We start from the raw sequence: 11,411 nt of genomic DNA, 5'->3' as shown, positions 1-11,411 counted from the left end.
GAGGGAGGGAGGGAGGGAGGAAGGTGGGTTCCTATAATGCCTCTTCTCATCTTCCTTCTCAGAGAAGGAGTGATGCAGGGAGTCACCAGGTCCCGAGTGAAGTGAGGGGCACCCAGTGCTGGTGGGAAGGATGTATTTCACAGACGCACATTTTTCCCGGGCATTGAATGCCAACACATTCTTTCTTAAATCTTTGTTCTTGATAATTCATTGGCGTTCTTATGACATAAACAATTGCGATGGACAATGTGTCACTGCCCTCAAGGTCTACTGAGGCCGGATAAGACTGCTTTCCCCCTGCAGGGATTTCCACTTTTCTCAGGAGGCTGAGACACTGAGCTCAGGGTGGTTTTTATGGTTCCTTCCCTTCCTTGCTTGCTGCTGGATGGACACTGTCATTTCTCACTGGGAACGGTGTGCCTCCCTCTAGAACATGCTCCTCACCCTTTTCTAGTATGTGCCATGGGCGTGAAGACAAGATAGCCAGGTCTGTTAGAACTGTGTGTAAAACAGGAGTGAAAAGGCTCTGTCCGGTAGGTTTGCTCAGTGGTTAGAGCATGGGACCCACAGACCAAAGGGTCACTGGTTCAATTCTGGTCAAGAGCACACACTTCGGCTGCAGGTTCAATCCCCAGCCTTGGACAGGGTGCTAACAAGAGGCAACCAATTGATATGTGTCTCTCATGTCAAAGTTTCTTCTCTCTCTCTCATCATTGATGTCTCTCCCTCTCCCTCTCCCTCTCCCTCTCCCTCTCTCTCTCTCCCCCTTTTCCCCTCCCTTCCACTCACTCTAAATATCAATGGAAAAAAATATCCCCATTTCTCAGGTGAGGATATTTTTTTAAAAAAAGAGTGAAAAGGCTCTGAATAAAGGCTGGGGGTCTCTAAGGAGTAATGCACATGAGCTTCCAAGGACACTGTGTGCAGGCCATGTTGGCTGCTCAGAGAACTCAGCTCAGCTCAGCTCAGCTCCACACTGACCAGCAGCTGGACAGAGGGATGCACCGCCAAACACTGGAAACAGGACCCAGTTCGACCCTCCAAAGGAGCATAATTATCAGCTACACTCAAAAGCCCTTCTCTTTTGAGAAACTAGGAGGGCTGGCTAAATTGTTCCTCTTTGAGCAGCCGCCTATGAAATACATTCATGGACAAGATTAACAATTCCTGGTTCTCAAAGAAGCCTGCACCATTTGTAAAGATCAAGTATTAAGTCATGGAAGAAATGGACCAGCATGGTGATTTATAGCTGCCACTTACTGAATACTTAAGATCTGCCCAGCCTTGTTCTGAGGACTTTGCAAGAGGTACTTTCAACATTCATGACAAGGTAGGTATTATTATAATCCACATTCTAGAAACAAGGCCATTTGCCCAATGCCATGAATCAGTTAAGTAATGAAATGGAATTTGAACCCAGGTCTGCAAACTCTAGGTCTGAGCTTTCAATCATTTTTCTCAGAACCCACACCTCCTAATTTCTCTCAGGGTGTGGTGTCCCATCCTTATGAGCCCCACTTCCATCTCCACCCCTGTGAATTATTTGCATGAAACTCTCCTTTTTGTAATGCACTTACCCAACAGGTCAGCAAAAAGCTGTCTCTACCATCAACCCTGAATGACACTGAGAGGAGGTGTGTGACTAGGGTCAGGATCAACCTGACCCAGTTGGAGAATCAGGTAAAATCTAAGGATATTAAGGCAAGACAGGAGAGGCCAGCTGTGTGTCCTCCTTGCCAGGTGGCAGCTGTGTACCTGTGTTTATATAAGCGATGCCCACACACCTGGCTGTGGCTTCTCACTCAGCATTCTGTGAACACTGCAGGGCTTCGCAAACTAGCGATTTGATTAGCAGTTTCATCAGCCCAGCAGAGGGCCAACTTCAGAAGGCAGCCAGGAGAGGAAAGGACGAGGCACCTGGGTGTGCAGTCATTCAGCACCTGTACTGTGGCCTGAGCAGACCGGTCTCCAAGGAAAGCTGCCAAGCCTAGACGCCCTGGAGGAAATTAGTTCTTGGGCAACATGCCTCTTCTAGGAACCAATTCCCCAGGTAGCCACAGTGGGAGGACCTGCCATCTGGCCATCTTATTTCTCTTCTCTGTAATGAGAGGCCCTTGGCATCCCTCCCAACTGTGATTTCAGGGTGTTGCTGCTTCAGGGGCAGGGCCACTGATGTCCTGGGGGCCCCCACTTACCCTGGCAAAGGTGCGGAAGCCCTGGAGGATGGGTCTGTAGCCTGTGCAGCGGCACAGGTTTCCTGTGAGACAAGGGAACAGATGCGATGTCAGTGCAGGCTCCACGGCAAGTGAGGGGCTCTGGTTGAGCTCAAGGCTCAGATGCCTTCTGCACATTCTGTTTTCTCTTCCTAGAATGCCCCTCCTCCTCCTCCTTTGTGCTTCTTCCAGGAAGACTTCCTGGAATGCCCTAAGTGCTTCTATGGTGCCTAGTCATTGTTTTATGAGTGAAACTCTCTCTCCCTCAGAATATGAACTCCCTGGAGTAGGGATGGTGTCTTTTATCCAATGACCCTTGTTCCCTGTATAGTGCCTGGCTCATGATAGGACTCAATATAACTGGTTGAATAAATGATGAACTGAAATGGTGAATGGAAGGGGGAGTCTTCTCTATTCAGTTCAGAGAAACAGACACCTGGCCCAGGCTCCTAGGCCCCTGTACCGAGGGAACGTGGGAAGCCATCCCTGCCCGAGCTCAGAATCCTGGCTGCCTTCTCGGATGGGCCTTTGCCCTACAGAGTCCTGTCCTGGTAAAAGCTGAGATGGAAGGAAGTGATATCACTAGGCCCTGTGGAGTTTCCAAATGGTCTCCCCACTGCCACCCACCCCAGTGCAGAAGGAGGGCAAGAAGACACCTTGGGAGGATGAACACTCAGGCAAGCTGTCTCCAACCCACCTGTGTGCTCCTCAAACTAGGAGAGGCCAGCCCTCCAGCAGATCTTAGCCAACACGTGCGGGTAGGCTGAGCTTCTCCCGAGGGCAGTGCCTCCGACTCCGGGCCCATTCCCGGCTTCCACTCGGGCCCTGCACTGACCCTCTCAGAGCCCCATCTGCCACCCTACCTCCTGGGGCCCGTACCTTGGAAGGAATTCTCAATCTCCTCCACAGTGGGCTCAGACTGGTTCCGGAGCAGCGTGTACATGCTCATGACCATGCCGGGGGTGCAGAACCCACACTGGGAACCGTGACTTTTGGCAATTCTCTCCTAAAAGGGAGAGATGACATGAACACCCGTGTTGGCAGAACCCCTCTCAGACTTGCTACGTGACTCAACTGAAGCCAGGCCACATCGACAGGCAGAGTGGGCAGCAGGCACTGCACAGAGTCAAATCCTAGTGCCACCACTTGCCAACTGTGGCCTTGGGCACATCACCGAGACTCTCTGAGCTGCAGGTCCCTCATCCTGGTACTTTCCTCTAGACCTGTGGTGAGGATTCAATGATAATTCACAAAAACTCTTACCATTATACCTGGCATACAAGTGGGAATTCAAGCAGTGTTCGCTATTAGTAGGAAAGGCCCTTCAGAGAAGAGGGACTATTAGAGCCAGAAGCATCTTCTCACCCTCCGTTCCCTTCACTGAGCAGAGGAGGAAGCAGGTCCAGAGATTAAGAGATTTACCCAGAGACACACACAGTGAATGGAAGAGCTGTGTCACCTTCTGTTACCTACACTACCCTGCAATCCACCTCAACCAGCCTTTGTTCAGAACCAACTGAATGCATCTTATTCCAAACTACAATACCACTGTCCAGTGGTAATCCTCGACATCCAGTGGGGACCTAAGAGTTGAGAAATGGATCATATAGAACATGTCATATGCATTGACTATCACAAAATTTTCATTCAAACCTACAAGATTTTCATTACAAGGAGATTTTCCACATTATTATTATTATTATTATTATTATTATTATTACTATGTCTCTTAAGAGTCTCTCTTGGCACTTACATTAGGTAAAATTATTAGAATATTATATCCCCAGTGCCTAGCATATCTATTCATTCATTTTATGAATAATTACTGAGGAACTATTATGTGCCAGGCATGGTAGGGGACCAGACAGTGAAGAAGAGAGATACAGTCTCTGGTCTCATGAAGCTCATGTCCTACGAGGAAAAATACTGACACACACAAAACCTAAATTCCAGGAGGAGATCAGCACTATGTAAGAATTAGTTCAGGATGGCAGGACCCTGAGTGAGTAAGGCTCCTCGAAGTGGTCAGAAGTGGTGGCTCTGAAAAGGTGACTTTTAAGTTGAATTTAATAACAATTTGGGTCAGGGAAGAGTGTATTCCAGTCAGAAGGAACAGCATGTGCAAAGCCTGGTGTGCTAGAGTGACTAAAGGGTCAGTGTGGATGGAACTCGCTGGGACAAGAGAAATTCTGGCAGAGATTGCCGGGAGCCGGTCCATCCTTGCTGTTTCAAGGGACCTGGCATATATGGCATACTGTTCTTAATATGTTTGGTCACCTTGGCACTATGTGTTTTAACCAAGGTCACCTCTCTGAGAAAGGTTGTTTCCCCAGGTAGGGATTTTCCCCTGAAGTTAGGGAGGGAATAAAACCTCTTGACTGCCAGGCGGGTAATTAATCACTTTAACTACGAACAATCATGTTTAAGTACATAATCTTTACTCCCTGGAATGGATATAAGAAACGCCCTAACCTTTGGAATAGAGATTGATAGGATTAGAATCAACTGGTATAAATGCAGATGCAACAAGACAACAGGACTCAGAACTTAGATGAGGATCCGAGAGACAGAACTTGGAGGACAGAGCCTGCGCAGAGCCTGGAGACAGAGGAGCTTCGCTGGAAAGAACATGGCGGGGGATCCTGGACAGAACCTGGCTGCGGAGCTTGGTTGGAGAGCCTAGACAGAGCCTGGCGACCGAGCCTGGCTGGAGAGCCTGGGCCGAGCCTGGCTGGGGAGCCTGGTGAGAGAACATGGCTACAGAACTTGGCTGGAGGACCTGGAGAACCGGGCTGGAGAAACTAGCAAGAGAACATGGACACAGGACTTGGCTGGAGATTGTGGCTAGAGATCCTGGCAAGGCTGCTGATCAACTGAATGCTGCCTCCATGTCATTCCTTCTTCGCCGACTCCGTCCAGACCTTTGGGGACCCCTGGACCTGCTGGGGCTGGACCCCATCAAGAGATCACACAGCTCCTCGTAAGCCATGGTCAGGACCCAGATTTTTATTCTGGGTGTGATGGGAAGCCATAATGGGATAAGATCTAATTTATGTTTTTAAAGAATCTTCTGGCAGTTGGGTGGGGAGTGGGTTGTAGGGGGCAACAATAGAAACAGAGGATCAGGCAAGAGGGGATAGTGGCTCAGACCAAGCAGTAATAGGGAAACAGAGAAAATGGAGGTGTCACTCTAGGATTGGGAAGTAAACACTACTTCTGGATGAAGTGGGGGTGGCGTAAAAGAGAAGGCATCAAGGTGACTGCTAGGTGTTTGTGCAGAGCAAGTGGATGGATGCTTTTGCCATTGTCTCCGATGGAGACAGACTGGGGAGGAAAGGAGTTGGGAAAGAATGGGCTTTTGTTACATTTGAGACTAGACGCCATGTAGTGATGCCAAGTGGGCAGCTGGAAATCTGAACCTAACCTCTGAGGAGAGGTCAAAGCTGAAGATATAAATATGTGAACTGTTCACATGTAGACGGTATTAAACTCACATGGGAAGGGTGTGAAGGTGGAGAAGAGAAGGGCCCGGGCAGGAGCCCTGGGGACCGGCAGCCACAGGGACTGAGCAGAAAGGACCAGTGCATGGAGATGGGAGGAGAATGAGGGGAGGGGAGTGTCATAGATATCAAGATAAAAAACTGGGTAGACAAGGAAAAGTGGAATCTAGCTCTGCAGCTTATCTGGGAGCCAAAATAGGAGCATGGGGAATAAGGACTTGTGTCACTGGAAAGGCAGGGTTTTAGCCTAATTATACAGATAAAACCTCAGTATTAAAACTGTTCATGCTTTCTTTCATCTATTTGTCTCAAAGGTGATTATAAGCCCTAATGAACCTTCTCACATCTCCTTCAGGTTGGACAAGTTTAGCAATTTTCCCTTTTCCTGCCTAAGCTAAGAATGAAGTCACAGAGGTGGAGCAATACCACCCCCACCCTGCACTGGCCTCACCTGGCTGGTCCCAGAGGCTCCTCCCAAGGAGTATAACCAGCTTGCTCAACCAGAGGCCCTGGCTCCCACATTCACGTCGGTGCCCAAGGACGGCTTGCTCTGGACAGCTCGTCTCCCCAAATGGTCAAGGCAGGACAAAGACCTGGGTGTGGCTCTGGCACCCTCTGTGGTTGTAATCTCCCAAAGACCTCCCTGCCTCAGTTTCCCCAAACAAAAAGCACCGGGAGTAATGGCCTTTCCTTCCCGCAGTGCTCTGCTCCCACGCGTGCTCCGTTCCACTTCACCTGAGAGCATTCTGCTTCTCTCCACAAAACCTCCCAGACTACTGCCCACTCTACCCAAAAGCGTTCCCAGTTTCAATCTGTTCCTGGGGGGTCTGGTAGCATCATGAAGAAAGCCTTGGTCAGACCCTCGAATGTCTCTGTTCTCTTATTCAGGCCTTGTTGACCTGCGTTTAGTGAGGATGGAGGCCTGGCAGCCCACATTTGTATTATCTGCGGGTGGCAGGTGAGAGGTGCAATGGAATTGCCACTCGAGGGGGCAGGGAGAGGTGGGCTTTTGATCAAGGGACACGGAGCACTTGGAATCTTGAATCTGGGAAGGCAGGGGGTTTCCCAGGCATATTCAAGCTCAAGGTGAGGAAGTCCCCCCCCCTCCCTCCAGTTCTGGTGCAGCTGGACTGTCCAGCCATCAAATCCAGTTGACCTCTTGGTCCCCTTGGAGTCATGCAGTGTTACGTTCGCCCCGCCACAGGAGAGAGCTGCAGCATGGCGCCTCCTCCTTTTTCTGTCTCACAGCCCAGTCCCCACCCCCGACCCCTAAGGAGATGGGGAAGTGGCCCGGCCATAATGCCTCCTTTGCCCAGGGGTGACAGCCCAACAACCCAAAGCAAGTCTGTAGCTTTGTCATGAGCTCCCTTTGCTCTGGTTACCTGCACGGGATGCAGCCTGGACTTGGTGCTTCCTATCCCTTCCACAGTCGTCACGGCAACATGGTGCAAGGAACAGATGGGGGCCAGGCAGGCATTGGCAGAAAAGTGGCTGCAACCCCAGATTAAGGTCATTCCATTGTCCATTCAGGCCATCAGGATGGACCTGACTGAGTGCAGGGCCTGGGAGACTTTATGATGCTGTGTCATTTCTTTCACTCTACATTATGTCCTTTTCTCTTCTACAGGTGTTCTTGCCTCTCCACCCAAGGCCCTGACCAAGGGACAAAGGACACTTTCTCCCCACTACCCCCAGGTGAGGCCTGAACCCTCCAGCATTTGGGGGTCAGGCAGCAGGGCACCCAATGCTCTCCCAGCTGGAGCAAGGGAGCCAGGGGCACTTTCAGATGCCTCTTACTCAGCCCGACCTTGGAGGCTTAGTTAAGGGGAAGTTCCTGGCAGGTGCCAGGCCCAACATGTGCTCCTCTCTCTGTAGGGCCCTTCCTTCACCTCTTTAATTTCAGTACCTCCAGCACTTTTGCTTTCCTGTTTTCACCCATGTCTACCTCCCCCATTTCTCAGGGGACATGAGATACCAACCCCTTAGAGCTTGCTTACATCCATTCCTTTATCCATCATTCATTCACATGATCAGTTATTGATTGCCAGTCATATACCAGGCACTCTACTGAGGGCTGATAAGTAACGGTGAATAAGATGAAATCTCTGTTCTTTAATCATTTGCAGTCAACCAGGAAAATATAAGCCAGTGTGAAGGTGAAATTTAAATATCTTATGATCAGTGCTCAGGAGAGCGGTGCACAGAGCACTATGGGACTAGCTCAGACAAAAGGCCCCTAACACAGTTTAGGAGATCAAGAAAGGCCTGGAGGAGGTGGTATTTTTCCGAGTCCTAAAGACAGCAGTGCATCTTTGGCCTCCCAGAAGGAGCCATGTACAGAAGTCCTGGAAGAAGGTATACTCAAAAATACTTGGAAAACAGCTTATGCAAAGACTAAGAAATTAGTGGGAATGGAATGTTAGTTGTTTGCAATTGTCTCTGCATGAGGGACTAGGATGCACTGATGAATGGAGTGCTGGATCCATGGAGAGAAAGAAAACTGGAGAGGAAAGATGGGGTATATTGTGAAGGGATTCATGTGCTGAGCAAAGAGACCGCACTTTATCCTGGGGGTGATGGAGACCTATTGAAGGATTTCATGAGATGTGAAATGAGACTGGATTTTAGAAAGGTCATATGTGTGTGTGCGCGTGCGCACACACACACACATACAACACACTCGCACGCTCACTCACTCACAAGCTGACTTCTGCTTCATAGTCCTCACATGGGCAATCAGCCAACAGGCAAAGGATACATGATCTTGTTCTGGAGGCGATCATACTTGGAAAGCATCACGGTGCAAGCTCCACAGCCCCCTTCTCCACAGCCCAGCTTGGTCCCGCTCAGCCCCACTGAGTGGTCAAGGGTTAAGGAACATGAACTCAGAGAAAAAAAGCTTTGCTGGGCAGCTGGGAAGTACTGGGCAGAGCTTCAAGTGTAGAGCCATCCACTATCACACACAGACCCCTCCACCAGGGAGGCAGCAGATCCACACGGCCTCCTCCTCATCAGAGAGGCTGCACTGACCCCAGGAGGCAGGGATAGGGCCATGCACTTGACTAGGGCTTGAATACTAGAAACTTTTCTTGGTGTCAGGGTCTTCCAGGCATGGCCTGATAGCCCCCCAGGCCTGTGCTCTCCCTAGGCAAGAGATTTGAGCACCTCAAAATCTGAGCATATGGGCAGCTGTCACATCCGCCCATGTGACTGCCATGAAGTCACTCAGACCCAGAGAGAGACATTGATCTGTCCTGGGATTTGCTGAGTCCCAGCTTTTTATCCTGAACCTTTGAGGCTGATGAAATCGAGGCGCCCAAATTAGGGCTGGGCCTGGCCTTTTAAGTATCCAATCCATAAGACATGTGAAGGGAAATTAAAATGAAGATATTTTTGAGGTCAGGGACCAATGTCTTATACATACTTGCAGAAATAAATAATCTGATACTTTGCAGGCTCACTTCTGTGGGTGTGCAAACAATCCTTTGTTGTCCCCAAATATGTCACTGAGATCAGCCATTGGATATTTCTGCCTCTGGGAACAAGAGGGGTCTGTTGACAGAGATCAGGATGAGCATCGTCCTGACAACAGAGCCCTGGAGAGCTTCCAGTACAGGTAGCAAGTGAAGAGCATGGCTCTAAGCTTAGGCTGTGCCAATGTTTGCCCAGAATGCATGAGTGAGAAGGTCCCTCAACATGTGCAGACCTCACTTCCTCCTCTCCCAGAGGCATTGCTGTGGGGACCAGTGAGATAACCCACGGAAATCACCTTGAACTCCACCTGGACATAGTAAGTGTTCATTAAATGTCAGCTCCTGTTATATTTTTGTTATTGTTTTTGTTCCAGGGTCTCAGAATATTTTCCTACCCTGAAAGAACAAACGTTACAAGGGCTCATTACAAAATATGGGGATGTAAAGTACAGCATAGGAAATGCAGTCAATAATATTGCAATAACTATGAATGGTGCCAGATAGGCACTGGGAATATTGGGAAGGGGGGCAGAGGAACACTTTATAAAGTATGTGATTGTCTAACCACTATGCTGTACACCTGAAACCAATCCAAAATAATATTGAATGTCAACTGTAATTTTAAAATAAATAAATAAATAAATAAAATCTTAACAAGGTTTGGGGGGCTCTTACAGGTACCCTCCCCACACTAAATGAAGAGCAGAATCTGAAATCCCTGTCAGGAGCCCCCTCCCCAAGCCTCCCGGCACTGTCATTTCCACAATGGGCAGCACCTCTTCATAGTTCCCCACCTCAGGTTTCCCTTCTCCAACATACACAATGCTTCCTCTGACTTTCTCTCCACCTTCTCTGAGCTGGAAACTTTCCCCAGGAAGCCCATTTAGGTCTCAGGCAGAGATGGGCTGAGGATAGTCTGGCTCCTCTGAGTGGGAATGACCATGAAGCTGGCCAGGGCTAATAAGTGCCTATGGGAGCTGCTTGTTTTTCAGGCCCAGGGTCAAACCTTGGCTTCAGTAGAGTCTTCGCTGGAAGAGATCTTAAGGAGCATCAAGAAAGATCTCCCAGAGAGCCAAGAATGATCTTCCAGAGAACCAAGATGGCAACATAGGTAAACACCTGTACTTGATGCCTCTCACCACCACAACAAAATTACAACTAAAAGACAGAACAACTATCATCCAGAACCACTGGAAAACTGGCTGAGTGGAAGCACTACAACCAGAGAGGTAAAGAAGAAAGTCCATTGAGACCGGTAGGAGGTGTGGAGGGGCGGAATGGGCTGGCACCTGGGTGCACTGATTTTTTAATCAGGAGGGAGGTACAAGCTCCAGCTTGCTCTGAACTCCAGTTCTGGGCAAGACTCTGGTGGACCCAGACACATATGTGAAGAAACTGGAATGTCTGGCATCAGGGTAGGAACATGAGGGCAGCTTTCTTGCAGACAGAAATACTCATAGCAGTCATTGTTCCTGCGCTGGGACCTCTCCAGTGCAGGGCTGACTGGCAGCCATTGCTGTTTGCTCCGCCCTAGAGATTCCCTGAGACCCTACCCCACCCAATTTACAACCCCACCCAAGCTGTGTACAGCAGCTTTTATATATGAATGGCCTGTCCTTTCTCAGCCTAAAACCTAACAGGCAGCTGGGTCAGGGAGCCCCAAAAGAAGACCCAAGGCCAGCAGCAGCAGCCTGCCTTGCTTCACAGCTGGGCCTCATCTGGGCACTTCCAAACCCGATACAAAGAAGAAGAATCTGAAGATCTCTCTGTAGTTCCTGCTGGTTGGTCCCAGGCAGTGGCTGACTTTGTACCTCCTTGGAAATACAAGAACCAGTGTACCCGGTGGTCAGTGTGAGACCATACCAGATTACAACTCTTCATATCCATAAGTGACACATTCAAGGGGCAGACTCAGTGAGCACCAAAGCCCCAGTAAACCAAGTCCGGCACAGCATCTCTTCCACTGTAGACACAGCTGGTCCTCACAGCCAATTGGCCTGGTGGTTAATTCTTCGCAGTGATATCAGCAGCAATCAAGACTTAAGTACAACAAGACTGTGCACACAGCCCACAAAGGGGTGCACCAAGAGTGTCCACCTTAGGTAATTAGGGAGGCTGAGCCACTGGGCCTTATAGGACACCTAGCACACAAAGCCATTCTAACCAACACAGGGAAGCAGCCAAAATGTGGAGACAAAGAAACTTGTCACAAATGAAAGAAATGG

General features: G+C 49.4%; 1 protein-coding gene across 1 annotated transcript in view; it reads right to left on the bottom strand.

Annotated features, from left to right (window-relative positions):
- The window catches only part of XDH (xanthine dehydrogenase), a 67,428-nt gene that overhangs the window by 46,811 nt on the left and 9,206 nt on the right, over positions 1 to 11,411 (bottom strand). The window contains exons 3-6 of the mRNA XM_015566422.1: positions 8,472 to 8,568; positions 7,096 to 7,204; positions 3,093 to 3,219; positions 2,196 to 2,257 (exon numbers count right to left, since the gene is read on the bottom strand). Coding sequence (XP_015421908.1) covers positions 2,196 to 2,257; positions 3,093 to 3,219; positions 7,096 to 7,204; positions 8,472 to 8,568 — 395 coding nt within the window. The remainder of the gene's footprint in view (positions 1 to 2,195; positions 2,258 to 3,092; positions 3,220 to 7,095; positions 7,205 to 8,471; positions 8,569 to 11,411) is intronic.

This window comes from Myotis davidii, unplaced genomic scaffold (assembly GCF_000327345.1).
Source record: "Myotis davidii unplaced genomic scaffold, ASM32734v1 scaffold238, whole genome shotgun sequence".
Taxonomy (NCBI): Eukaryota; Metazoa; Chordata; class Mammalia; order Chiroptera; family Vespertilionidae; genus Myotis; species Myotis davidii.
This window is presented reverse-complemented; position numbering and strand designations above follow the sequence as displayed.